Source organism: Nicotiana tabacum, chromosome 11 (assembly GCF_000715075.1).
Source record: "Nicotiana tabacum cultivar K326 chromosome 11, ASM71507v2, whole genome shotgun sequence".
NCBI lineage: Eukaryota > Viridiplantae > Streptophyta > Magnoliopsida > Solanales > Solanaceae > Nicotiana > Nicotiana tabacum.
The window spans coordinates 164,015,600-164,030,102 of record NC_134090.1 but is presented as its reverse complement, the minus strand read 5'-3'; the positions used below and the strand labels follow the sequence as shown (position 1 = coordinate 164,030,102).

Genomic DNA, 14,503 nt, shown 5'->3' with positions numbered 1-14,503 from the left:
CCATCAGGGGAATCTAATTTTCTTCTCTACAATTGTATACATTGTAATTTATAGCATATTGCTCTCAAGCTAGCCATAATTCGGCCCTTCAAGCTCTGTTCGGCTCATTATCCTATCAAGGATCATTCAATAAGAATTCTTTCTTCTCTGCTTTATTTTTATTATATTATTTGTCATTGAATTTATTTCTCACTTCTCTATCACGTTGTATTAACAAAATTTTATATCTTTCGGATTGAATCAGTTGCTTGTGGCCCGTCATATAAAATTATTGCTCTGACCTTGAAAATTATTTTTTGGGTTAAACACTAACCATTGGTTCTCAACCTTAAAGCAAAAATTTATTTTTCTTGATTCAAATCCTTATTAGCTCAAACTTCAAATATTTAAATATCGCTATAATTTCGTCCAAGCTTTTAAAACGTGGAAACTCCTTCCCACCCTTTCAAATCTTAATTAATATTAGTTTATCTATATTTAAATTTAATTAAATATTTTGCAATATAATCTAAGTACCTAAATATTGGAGTTCGTATATTGTTCTAATAAGGAATGATTTAATTCAAATAGTAGATAATCATGTCTACTATTTTATTCTTATTAATTAGTTTGTATTTTAATCAATTTTACTCTTAGTGCAATATTATAATTGATATTCGTTCTTTACTATTTTTTTCACCGTCAATTTTCTTGATCTTGTGGAAACAAATTTGTATATCAAAGTTTTTTGTCAACTAAAAAATTAATTCTAGTTAGATGATGCATTTGAAAAATAGTTGGATTATATTTTTTTGCTAATAATTAATTCAAAGACTTAATTATTTAATTTTATTGTGACAGTAACTCATTAGATTTTTATTTATGCCAAATTTTAAATTTTGAATTATAACATGAAAAAATGACAATTATGTCACGTTACTAAAATAAAGAATAATTCATATAAGGTAATTTAAATTTAAATTAGTTTTAAAGTAAAAAAATCAATTAACCCAAATGGTTTCCGTGATGTTCCCCTATATTTTCTTACCATCATTGAACGTACATGTGTTGGGTGAGTTTATTAAAGCGTTTAATTAATAGAATTTTAGTTGATGTTAAAATCCTACGTATTAAAAACTTAATATGGAATGATTACAATTATATAAATAAATTTTAATGCAAAAATAATTTAAATAAGGTAAGATCTTAATTGATTTGAATTCCTAAATATTAGGACTTGATACACAATTTAATTAAGGAACTAAATCCTAAATATTAGGAAATAATTTGAATTACTATTTTGTTCAATGTGAAATTTATTTTAAAAAGGTAAAAAGGGCAAACGACATTTCGCTAAAAGCCTTCGTGCTTTTAATATAGTATAGATATATTATCTTTATCCACTATCTCAAATCTTACTCTATATTAATTGTCCTTTATTTAATTTACTTCACGGAGAAGTGCTTACAATGAAGCGTACCAATTTATGAAGAAATATTAACAACTCTTCCTTATTTGATGGTGCTTTCTTTCACTATCAGTTTATGAATTGGATATCATATCGTGTTTGTTTCATTCTTCTTTATTGGAGCTATTACTCGCTCCTTTGATAACTCAACCCCATAATTATAAAATTATAGGTGGGGTTTTGATCACCTACAATAGTGGAAGCTTTTATTAGTAAAAATCAAATTACGTATTTTTTGGTTCACATTTATTGTTGTTACAATAGTAAGTCTTTTGTTGAAAAAATAATAATTTTTTATGCATAAATTTATGTTTCGCGTCGAAAATATTGAGTTCGGATAAAATCGATGCTGCAATATTGCATCTAGGGGTGGAGGCACAAGCCAAATTATAGGTTCGACTGAACCCAGTAATTTTTGCTTAAACAATATATTTGATGTTTAAAATTCATTAAATATGTAAAAATATAAAATTTAGAACCCAATCACTAACACTTGAAATCGTCTTTCTAAAATGTAGAACCCATAAGGTTAAAATTTCTAGCGAGAGAAGTGCACAGTTAGCCACTAATTAGAGATGTTTTTATTTTTTAGCCACTGTTTAAAATGTATTTACTCTTTAGCCAGTGCTTAATAAATTTTATCCGCCCGGACGAAAATCCCCCCTGTGCTAGACATGAGTGTTGTGAAAATATTAAGGACATGGTGTCCTTAACTTCATGAATGCTGTGTAAATATTAAGGACAAAGTGTCCTATATTTGCACCTTCCGTTGTTAAATTCTAGGACATCATGTCCTTAACTTCGTACGTGCAGTGTAAATATTAAGGACACGACGTCCTTAACTTCATGTGTGCAGTGTAAATGTTAAGGACATAATGTCCTTAACTTGTATTTGCACCTTCTATTGTTAAACTGAAGGGCCTCATGTCCTTAACTTCATATGTGTAATGTAAATGTTAAGGGCATGGTGTCGTTAACTTCACGTGTGCTGTGTAAATATTAAGGACATAGTGTCCTTAACTTTATGAATATTGTGTAAATATTCCTTAACTTCATAAATGTTGTGTAAATATTAAGGACAAAGTGTCATGTATTTACACCTTTCTTTGTTAAACTTTAGGACATCATGTCCTTAACTTCATATATGCAGTGTAAATGTTAAGGACACCATGTCCTTAATATTTACACAACACTCATGAAAAAGGGTAAAACCATCTTTGGATACTAATTTTAATATAGTAGTGATTATTTTTACTCAACATTAAAAATACTGGATAAAAACTAAATATCATGTTAAAAAGTAACTATCCCAGGCCATTTTTACAATTTTAGCTCCGCTCCTGGTTACATCAGCCTTTGACTATTAGATTGATTCGAATTCATAAATCATCCCAATTTAAATGACAATATTTGATTGAAAATGAAGTGACTTTTTAAACTTTAGGTCTAAACATCTCATTGACATTTATATGGCTATGAATTATTATCGAAAAATTAAAAATTAAATTATTTCTAAACAGATTTAAAAAATAGTATGTCATGTAAAATGGGCTAGAGTGAGTACTACTACTAATCGAATTATTATCTCTTGATTTTCTCTACAATGTACGAATTGGTTTTATATGCTAAGTATATGTACTTGATATATATGGAGAAGGGTGCACCCGTGACATGGCGAATAATCATAATGTCTCCCCTTTTAATTATATATATTCCTCCAAAATCAAGGCTTTTTGGAAAAATCTGTTATTCATTAGATTAGATTCTACTGTTATTGATCAGGGGTTGAGCGAATACTGCTGTTAAAGCGGCTTCACAGCCAAAGTATGAGGCTCTATCATCGCAGCAGCCATAGAAGTGGGACAATGGCTGGTGTTTTTCTGCTGCTTTTGCCCATTTTCTTTCCCAGTCTTTTCACTCCTTTGAGCCATGCCTCGCCTTCCATTTTCTCGGTATGTTTCCTGTTGTATCTCACTCTGTAATTTTTCTGCCTTTATGTCACTATAAAATGTATGGAACCTATTGTGTTAGACAAATTACCGAGTATTGTAATGAAACAAGTCTAAATGGAACAGAATAAATAGTGAGAATTGCTGCCCTGAAGACTTTGGTTCAGTGGCGGAGCCATGTTTTCGATTCAAAATATAAAAAAAGTAAACACAACAAAAAAAAAACCGGGGTTCAACATATCGTATATGCATAAAAATAAAAATATTAACCTATCCACATTGTGCAATTTTTTCGCAAAGGAGTGTCAATTGACTCCCGTCTGAGAGCTAGTGGTGGATGTGTAGGTGTGCATGTCACGAGTCTGAACCCTGCCGCGGACAAAAAGCTAGTTTTAAGTGGAGAAGGGTGACCCAAGTTTCGAATCGTGCGCAAGCTGATCCTAGGAATTTCTCCAAAAGGGCAACTCCGTGCACAAGGCATCCCGCGTTCGTACAGGGTTCACGGAAGGGCCGCACTTCAAGGGGTGTAATTTAAGCAGCTTACCGGGCCGCACTCCAAGGGGTGTAATGTAAGCAGCTTATACCAACGCAAGCAAAAGTGGCAGCTTCCACGGCTCGAACTCGTGACCTATAGGTCACACGGAGACAACTCGAACCCGTAACCTATAGATGCTCAGAATTTCTCAGTTACGCCAAAAAAGAAAAAGGAAAAGATACTGAGCGTTAGTACGGCTTACTCGTAGAAGTTTGGGATTGAAGTGTTGTTATTGTGATGTTTTTTTTTGTGTTGGTGCAAATGCCCATATATCAATCTTTAATTGTGCTCTCTCTTCAATGTCCTTTTTCCTTCTACGTTGTGCTGTTTTCTTTTTCACCTTTTGGCTTCATTAAGGTATGTTGGGAATAAAGCAAACTGATTCCTGGGGATGGATAGAAAAGCGGAAAAGCATAAAATATAGTACCATATTTGAAGTGAAAATGGTATCTGAGTAAGATAAGATTCTTTGGAGGATCAATTGAAAGGGTTAAATTGTAAAAACTAGGTGTGTCACATTTAATCTTTGGGTGTAGAAGGGGAAGTGGTTGGATGAACAGTGATGTTGAAACCAGAAAGTGTGCTAGTCAATTTTAGCGAGTCAAACTATAGTACCCTCAGGGGTTGGCCTGGCGGCAATTGACTTGAACCTTGGGGTTTGCTCCCTTTCAAGGTCTCAAGTTCGAAACCCACTGGGTGCAAACAATTTCTGAGGGCCATCGGACTGGGTAAAACCTGAATTAACCGTGGTGCACTTGCGGGAAATTCCTTGCCGAGGGCCTGTGCACCCCCGGGAATAGTCGGGGCTCGAAGAGACTCGGACACCCGGTGCAAATCAAAAAATTTTAGCGAGTCAAACTTACAAAGCTTCAGAAGTAAGGATAATCCGGAAATATTTGGATTCGGCAATGTAGAAACTTCCGGTTTAGTGTCTTGCATATGAATGACTGATGATTTTTGTTCGGTAGATTTGCTTGATGCCTAGCAGTATCTTTCAGTTTTAACCCCTAAGAAACTGGCAGAAGAAATATTGTTATGTCATAATCTTGGAATCTGGCATTGTTTTACAAACTTGTCTTTTCTTTTATAAAGAAGGGTTTGTTAAGTTGGATACGTTGGCTTGGACCATTTATACGCCATCTTCTTATTCTGTGCATGAAGATGGTATTTGTCTGGTAATTAGGAATGCACAATGCCAGTCTGTCTAACTGTAGAACCATAGAGAAGAATTGTTTAGTCCGCCGTAAAATATGAGTTCTCTAAGTTGGAGTTGTTGGCTCGATCATCATTAGTTGTTAAAATAAAAGACAGTCGTTTGGTCAGATAAATACTGTCTTAGATGTTGTTCACAGTGAGGTATAGCATTTAAGTAAGTTCACCATACTCCTGTTCGAATTGAAGAAAGCCACAATTACTTAGGTTTTGCATAATTTTCTGGAAATGCACACTTCTTAACCCAGAAAAGAGTAAACTATTGTTTGTCATTCTAACAGTTGCTGACATGATTCACCAAACAAAAACTACTAATCACTGTTCAATGTTTTCTAATTTCTGCCTTCGTCCACGTTTTGAACTATATAAGATGAAGCTAGATAATGCTATACATCAGTAGAAATAAAATATCACGTGGTTTCCTGCCTGGAGCGTCAATTCTGCAAAAATGGTAAAGCAACAATAGGTTTAGGTCTGCATAACTCTTCTGAAAGGAACCTAACAAGGCAGCATTTCTAGCTAAGAGAACGTGATATTGCCAGCGCAATGAGTAGTTTCTGTTATTGAGAGAGAATTGAAAATGTGGAATTTTGCCAAGGTGGAGATTTGTTGAAGTTTGGCAAAATGCCAAAGTCCCACATTGGTTGGGAGTTAAGTTTGGGGGGGATTTTTTCCCTATAAAAGAAGGCCTAATGTTTAGGATTGAAACACACCTCTCATTTGCCTTCTCATCTGTTTAAGACATTTGTATCTTCTCTCTTTAGTATTATTTCACTTGTATTTTTGGAGTGAAATAAAATTTTTGGTTGTGTCCGAGGAGTAGGCAAAATTAGCCGAACCTCGTAAATTCTGGTGTTCCCTTTATTGTTGCTTTATTGTCTTATTTATTATTTGGTGGCTGTCATAATTTTGGTATAGTAGTTGTGACTTATTCACACTATATACATTTGGCTTCCGCAACAATTGGTATCAGAGCCAAGGTACTGTCTAAGTATGCTCTGTGGTTGCAGCATAGTCTGATCTTCCACATCAGAAAAGATTTATCTTGGTAACTGAGTCAAGGTTCTGTCTGAGTATGCTCTGTAGTTGCAGCTTAGTCTGATCTTCTACATCAGAAAGGAAATAATCTTGATTTGTGTCGTCAGCTATTAAATAATATTTGTGTCAAATATGGGGGACAATAAACAAGAAGAATCTACATCAAGTGTCAACAATACGCCATCATTGGCATCTTCGCTTATGACAAGAATTGTGTCAAATGCGAAATTTGCGGTAGAAATTTTTGACGGATCCGGACATTTTGGGATGTGGCAAGGCGAGGTTCTAGATGTCCTTTTTCAACAAGGGCTAGATCTGGCCATTGAAGAAAAGAAACCAGATGTTATTGGAGAAGAAGATTGGAGAATTATCAACCGTGTTGCTTGCGGTACCATTCGATCCTACCTTGCTAGAGAGCAGAAATATCCATACACAAAGGAAACTTCTGCAAGTAAATTATGGAAAGCACTGGAGGATAAATTTTTGAAGAAAAACAGTCAAAATAAATTGTACATGAAGAAGAGACTGTTTCACTTCACCTATGTTCCTGGTACCACGATGAATGAACATATCACCAGTTTCAATAAGTTGGTCACAGATTTGCAAAATATGGATACAACTTATGATGATGGTGACTTGGCCTTAATGTTGTTGGCGTCACTTCCTGATGAGTACGAGCACCTTGAAACTACTCTACTCCATGGAAATGACGAAATTTCTCTCAGAGAAGTTTGTTCAGCTTTGTACAGCTATGAACAAAGAAAGCGAGAAAAACAGAAGGGCGGAAAAGGAGAAGCACTATTTGTGAGGGGACGTCCTCAAAATCAAACGAGGACAAAGAAGGGAAGATCCAAGTCAAGATCCAGACCCAGCAAAGATGAATGTGCCTTTTGTCGAGAAAAAGGGCACTGGAAGAAAGACTGTCCGAAGTTGAAGAATAAGGCCAAACATAACAATGGAAAGACTATTATGGATTCAAATGTAGCTGATTGTGATGATTCAGACTTCTCATTAGTTACAACAGAGTCATCAACATCATCAGACATATGGTTGATGGACTCGGCTTGTAGCTATCATATGTGTCCTAACAGGGACTGGTTCGTGGAATTTCAAGAAGGAGAATATGGAGTCATCCACACACCGGATAACAGCCCTCTTACCTCATATGGCATTGGTTCAATACGATTAAGGAACCATGATGGAATGATCAGAACATTGATAGATGTTCGATATGTACCGGATTTGAAGAAGAATCTCATCTCTGTGGGAGCCCTAGAATCAAAAGGGTTCAAAATCATTGCAGAAAATGGAGTGATGAGAGTATGCTCCGGTGCACTAGTGGTAATGAAGGCTAATCGGAAGAATAATAATATGTACCGCTATCGTGGCAGTACAATTATTGGGACAGCGACAGTAACATCCAGTGACGACAAAGAGGCAGAAGCAACCAAGCTATGGCACATGCGCTTGGGACATGCTGGAGGAAAATCCTTGAAAACTCTATCAGATCAAGGATTGTTAAAAGGAGTAAAGGCTTGCAACTTGGAGTTTTGTGAGCATTGTGTTAAAGGGAAACAGACAAGGGTTAAATTTGGTACAGCGATCCATAATACTAAAGGCATTTTGGATTATGTACACTCTGATGTTTGGGGTCCTTTCAAAACACCTTCATTGGGTGGGAAGCACTATTTTGTAACCTTTGTTGATGATTTTTCCCGAAGAGTATGGGTGTATACAATGAAGAGCAAAGATGAAGTGTTGGGAATTTTTCTCAAATGGAAGACGATGGTGGAGAATCAGACAGGCAGGAGAATCAAGTGTATTCGCACAGACAATGGAGGTGAATACAAAAATGATCATTTCAATAAGGTCTGTGAAAATGATGGCATCATCCGACACTTCACTGTTAGACATACACCACAACAGAATGGAGTGGCAGAACGTATGAACCGGACCTTGCTGGAGAAGGTACGGTGTATGTTGTCCAATGCTGGCTTGGGCAAAGAATTTTGGGCTGAGGCAATTACATATGCATGCCACCTCATTAATCGTCTACCATCTGCTGCTATTGATGGCAAAACACCATTTGAAAAATGGTACGGAAAACCTGCTGTAGATTATAACTCTTTGCACGTGTTTGGCTCAACTGCATATTATCATGTGACGGAGTCAAAATTGGATCCAAGGGCAAAGAAGGCTATTTTTATGGGAATTACTTCTGGAGTCAAAGGATATCGCTTATGGTGTCCTATGACAAAGAAAGTAATATTCAGCAGAGATGTTACCTTTGATGAATTTGCTATGGTAAATAAGGTAACAGAAGATACCAAACAAAATGAAGGTGCTTCTAAGCAGGTGGAGTTTGAGGGAAAATTTATTTTTCCTACACAAGAAGCAGAGGAGGAAACAAATGAAGATTACCCTCTGGAAGGAGAGCCAGTAGAGGAGATTCCAACTCAGGAATCTCAACAACAACTTGAATCAATAGCAACCAGCAGGCCAAAAAGAACAATAACGAAACCTGTTCGTCTCATAGAGACGGTTGCTTGTGCAACCTTAATTGTAGCTGATGATGTTCCTACTACTTATAAAGACGCTGTCCAAAGTTCAGAAGAAGATAAGTGGAGGATTGCCATGAATGATGAAATACAGTCCCTTCATCAGAATCATACATGGAGATTGGCCAATCTCCCGAAGGGAAAGAAAGCAATTGGGTGCAAATGGGTATTTGCAAAGAAAGAAGGATTTCCTAACCAATTAGATGTTCGCTACAAAGCAAGATTGGTGGCCAAAGGATATGCTCAAAAGGAGGGAATTGATTACAATGAAGTGTTTTCTCCAGTTGTAAAACATTCCTCCACTAGAATTATGTTGGCTTTGGTAGCACAATTGGATTTGGAACTAGTTCAGATGGATGTAAAAACTGCGTTTTTACATGGAAATTTGGAGGAGGAAATCTACATGACTCAGCCAGAAGGATTCAAAGTTGCTGGAAAAGAAAATATGGTGTGCAAACTTGAAAAATCGTTGTACGGATTGAAACAATCTTCTAGACAATGGTACAAGCGATTTGACGAGTTTATGTTGCAGCAAGGGTACAAGAGAAGCAAATACGATCATTGTGTGTATTTGCACAAGCTTAAAGATGGTTCCTTTGTATATCTTCTCCTATATGTTGATGATATGTTGATAGCTTCCAAGAATTTGGAAGAAATTGATAAGTTGAAGATTCAACTGAAGAAGGAGTTCGAGATGAAGGATTTGGGTGAGGCAAAGAAAATTCTTGGCATGGAGATAATTAGATATAGACGTTCAAAGAAACTCTGTTTATCTCAAAAGGAATATTTGAAGAGAGTACTTCAACGTTTTGGCATAGATGACAAGACTAAGCCAGTTAGTACTCCACTTGCTTCCCATTTTAAGCTAAGTACTACTATGTCGCCAATGGATGAAGCTGAACGAGTGTATATGTCAAAGGTACCATACGCAAATGTTGTTGGTAGCTTGATGTATGCAATGGTTTGCACAAGGCCTGACATTTCACAAGCTGTTGGAGTTATTAACAGATATATGCACAATCCAGGGAAGGAGCATTGACAAGCTGTGAAGTGGATTCTACGGTATATTCATAATACTGTAGATGTTGGGTTAGTTTTTGAGCAGGAAGACAATCAGTCTGTAGTTGGATATTGTGACTCAGATTTTGCGGGTGATATGGACAAACGAAGATCAACTACTGGTTATGTGTTTACTTTTGCAAAGGCACCAGTTAGTTGGAAGTCTACTTTGCAGTCAACAGTTGCTTTGTCTACAACAGAGGCAGAGTACATGGCTATTACAGATGCTGTGAAAGAGGCAATTTGGCTTCAAGGATTGCTAAAGGAGCTTGGTGTTGAACAAAAAGGTATCACAATTTTTTGTGATAGTCAAAGTGCTATTCAATTAGCGAAGAACCAAGTTTATCATGCAAGGACGAAGCACATTGATGTTCGGTATCATTTCGTACGAGAAGTCATAGAAAAAGGTGGAGTCACGGTGAAGAAAATTCATACTACAGAGAATCCTGCTGATATGCTGACAAAGGTGGTGACTGCGGTCAAGTTTCAACATTGTTTGGATTTGATCAACATTGTTGAACACTGAAGATTGAAGATGAAGACACAACCAAAATTTGTTATTGAGAGAGAATTGAAAATGTGGAATTTTGCCAAGGTGGAGATTTGTTGAAGTTTGGCAAAATGCCAAAGTCCCACATTGGTTGGGAGTTAAGTTTGGTGGGGATTTTTCCCCTATAAAAGAAGGCCTAATGTTTAGGATTGAAACACACCTCTCATTTGCCTTCTCATCTGTTTAAGGCATTTGTATCTTCTCTCTTTAGTATTATTTCACTTGTATTTTTGGAGTGAAATAAAATTTTTGGTTGTGTCCGAGGAGTAGGCAAAATTAGCCGAACCTCGTAAATTCTGGTGTTCCCTTTATTGTTGCTTTATTGTCTTATTTATTATTTGGTGGCTGTCATAATTTTGGTATAGTAGTTGTGACTTATTCACACTATATACATTTGGCTTCCGCAACATAAACAGCCTATGTGAAAAGTAGATTCCTTTCTCTTAATTCCTTATCTGCATTGAATAAAACTTTGACAACTTGGGAATACAGTCAATTTGTGCCTGCAAGTACATACTTTTGGTTGTCACTACAGGATTTTACTTGCACCATCTATCAAAGTTCGATTCTTGAGGCAAAATTTATATCCGTAATCCAGTTTGCATCCGCAGGAATGGAATGCTCCAAAACCCAGGCACTCACGTCTTCTGAAGAGTGCTCTACAACGCCAAACTGTGCGTAAGACTATTCGTTGCATTCATTTGTTCCTCCAAATTTTACTCATGTTGCCCAGAGAATGGTAGAAGGATCTCTTATTGGGTTCTTCTTTTCCATTTAGTCATCTGAAGAACAGTCTGACCTATGGATGCCTTTGCCCTACCAAGGATGGAAACCCTGTAGTGAATCTGTCATCGCCTCTAGTGAGTGTCTCTGGATCAGTTCTAACGCACTTCAACTTTCATGTGTCGTTTCAAGGATCTCTGTGCAGCATTCTTTCATTTCGTAGCATCAACGTGATATTTCATTTACTCTTTTATTTCTGATTCACTGTTACTTAAACATATGCAGCACTACCTGAAAAATCTGAAGGATATATTCAAGTGTTCCTTGATGGAGGATTAAATCAACAAAGGATGGCGGTGCGTATCATAAGTGTTCTCTGTTTATGGGGGCAATATATATGAGAAATGCTTATTATAGGAATGTTTGTGCCATGGATACCGTTTCTTAACAAGTGTTATAAGATGATTACTAACATGTGTACTTCTTGAACAAGATCTGTGATGCAGTTGTTGTTGCCAAGATCCTGAATGCTACACTAGTGATCCCTCATTTGGAAGTAAATCCTGTTTGGCAAGATTCAAGGTTGTAATATATTGCTACATTGATTATTTATTTTCGTTTTTTAAATACATAATACAAGGTTTTTTCCTTAATAACGGTGGTGTCCCGGCCACCTTGCACTCACCTCGGCTATTCCACCGGGTACCTGCATCCTTCCACAAGTACATAATACAAGTTATCTGCTACTTCCTGCAGTACATTCAAGGATATCTTTGATGTCGGTCATTTCATCAATGTATTGAAAGACGATATAGTAATAGTTAAAGAGCTGCCCGATGAATTCTCTTGGAGCACACGAGAGTATTATGCAACTGCTGTTCGACATACCAGAATCAAGACAGCACCAGTTCATGCTTCGACAAACTGGTATTTGGACAATGTATTGCCTGTCCTGCAGAGGTAGGTCACAAGATTGATTTTTGTATTAAAAATGTTCTGTTGAATTTATTTGATAGCTACCTATGAGTTCAATTTCTCAATAAAGCAGGATAACAAATCAAAAGTAGAAGGTCTAATTACTTAAGAGTATTTGCAATGCTTTTGAGTTAATAAAAAAATGCTTCACAAGGTCTACAATCTAGCATTAGCATTTGTATTGTTTTTGACATGCTAGATATGACACTAATTGCCAAAAGTATAATTTCTACATACCGGAAGTATTCAAGAGTTTTTGGATTTTCAGAAAAAAAGCTTCTAAAATTCTACTACAACATAGCACTAGCTGCACTTATATTTTTTGTCATGCTAGACGCAATGCCTTTCAGTTATAATACCTAAGAACAGATGGTTGCATATTTCCTTCATGTGAGTTACTTTAGTTAGTTATTATGACCCGGATTGTGACCTTATGTAAAGTTTACATGAGCAATTTGGCAAATAGTGCCTGTGTTTGATTTATTTCTTAGTATAAACATGTTTCTTCTGAACATATAGCTATTCTGTATTCATGGCTTTTGGCTAGAATTTTGAAGTCGCTCATTAAAATAAATTTTCTTTTTCTGAATGATTCAGTTATGGGATTGCTGCCATAGCACCATTTTCTCACCGATTGACATTTGACAACTTGCCTAAGTACCTCCAACACCTTCGATGTAAAGTAAACTTTCAAGCATTAGTATTTGTTCCTCACGTAAGAAATCTTGGAGATGTCCTTATCAATCGCCTCAGAGATCCTTCTTCCAAAGGCAATATGGTTGGTCGTAACTACCTTAGAGAGGTTAGTGAGAAGTACAAACAAGGAGCAGGGAAGTTTGTTGTTCTTCACCTTCGCTTTGACAAGGTAAACACTCTTCTTTGGTCAGTTAGTTATCGGGATTATAGTAAAAATTCTGCTCCTTGCATTAAATGATTATCTGCCTGTAGTTAATTGGAAGTTTTAACTTGCGGATCCTGCAGTATCTCCTGATCAAATAACTAGTCTTATCATTTCCAGATAGAGTTTGTTGTCCTTGAAACCTGTTAAAGTGAATATCATATGTCCTTCTCTGATCCACTTATTTTTTTCCCGTTATTACATTGTTTAGTTATGAGCTTTCAAATCTTGCCCTCTGTCCACAATGTAACCTTGTTATCTTTCCAGGATATGGCTGCACATTCAGCGTGTGATTTTGGTGGTGGAAAGGCTGAAAAACTGGCATTAGCCAAATACAGGCAAGTGATCTGGCAGGGAAGAGTCCTAAACTCTCAATTTACTGATGAAGAGTTGAGAAGTCAAGGACGGTGCCCGTTGACCCCAGAAGAAATTGGATTACTGCTGGCAGCTTTGGGATTTGACAACAGCACTCGGTTATATCTTGCCTCCCATAAGGTCGCCACTTCGCTCTCTATTTGTTCTACTTCTCAAAATTTTCCGTGCTGTTTGAGGTGCAAGATTATCTTAAGCCTATACTTTTGTTTTCTAAAATTACTCTTTCTATGTCAATGTTTCCAGGTTTATGGTGGGGAAGCTCGTATCTCAACCCTGAGAAGTTTGTTTCCACTGATGGAAGACAAAAAGAGCCTTGCTTCTTCAGATGAAAGAGCTCTTATTAAAGGGAAGGCTTCCTTACTGGCTGCGGTTGATTATTATGTCAGCATGCACAGTGATATTTTCATTTCCGCGTCCCCAGGAAATATGCACAATGCAATGGTAATCACCTGCACTTCTAATTATTGAGTTGCAATTTAGCTGCTGTACTGCTTTTCAGAATTTACTTCATAATATTAGGTCTAGTCATTTGAGTTTTTTCATTTTCGTTGGAAAGACTAGAATCTCTATAAGGATATCCTATTTGATTATCACGTAGCTCAGATCCCCTTGGACTTTATATCCACAACACGAATCTTGTTTGATATTTATTTGAATCCAATATGCACCGGCTAATCAACTTGAAATCAACAGGTGGGGCATCGAACGTACTATAATCTGAAGACAATAAGGCCTAACATGGCCTTATTAGGCCAGCTTTTCCTGAATAAAACCCTGAGTTGGCCAGAGTTCAAAGAGGCAGTTGTGGAAGGACACAAGAACCGACAAGGGCAGATCAGACTTCGCAAACCTAATCAATCTCTGTATACGTATCCTGCTCCCGATTGCATGTGCCAGGGTTGAGTGTGCCTTTACAGTATATTTGCTGATATTAGGTTAGCTTTCGTGCCTCCAGTGTTAAAATTAAAGGCTGACCCCTTTATCTATAGATATATTTATGTTACCACACGAGAATTACTGTTCTTGCGCAATATGTATTACAATTTGGTATTAGTCCTGTCATGACCATTATACAGAGAGCATCTTAGGCCAGAGATATTTTACTATGTTTAGCAGTTTCCTGAACCGCTGAAATGAATTGCTGTAAAGAGTGTGTTTCCTTTGGTTGTGGTAGAAATGATCAT

General features: G+C 36.7%; 1 protein-coding gene across 1 annotated transcript; it reads left to right on the top strand.

Annotated features, from left to right (window-relative positions):
* The first annotated feature begins 3,115 nt into the window (after window positions 1-3,115).
* Window positions 3,116-14,394, top strand: LOC107816476 (O-fucosyltransferase 31-like). The gene is made up of 10 exons (XM_016642200.2): window positions 3,116-3,399; window positions 10,960-11,022; window positions 11,127-11,208; window positions 11,357-11,427; window positions 11,565-11,653; window positions 11,828-12,031; window positions 12,644-12,911; window positions 13,212-13,439; window positions 13,563-13,760; window positions 14,013-14,394. The coding sequence occupies exons 1-10, from the start codon at window positions 3,274-3,276 to the stop codon at window positions 14,220-14,222; spliced, it is 1,539 nt and encodes a 512-aa protein (XP_016497686.2). The 5' UTR covers window positions 3,116-3,273; the 3' UTR covers window positions 14,223-14,394.
* The last annotated feature ends 109 nt before the right edge of the window (window positions 14,395-14,503 follow it).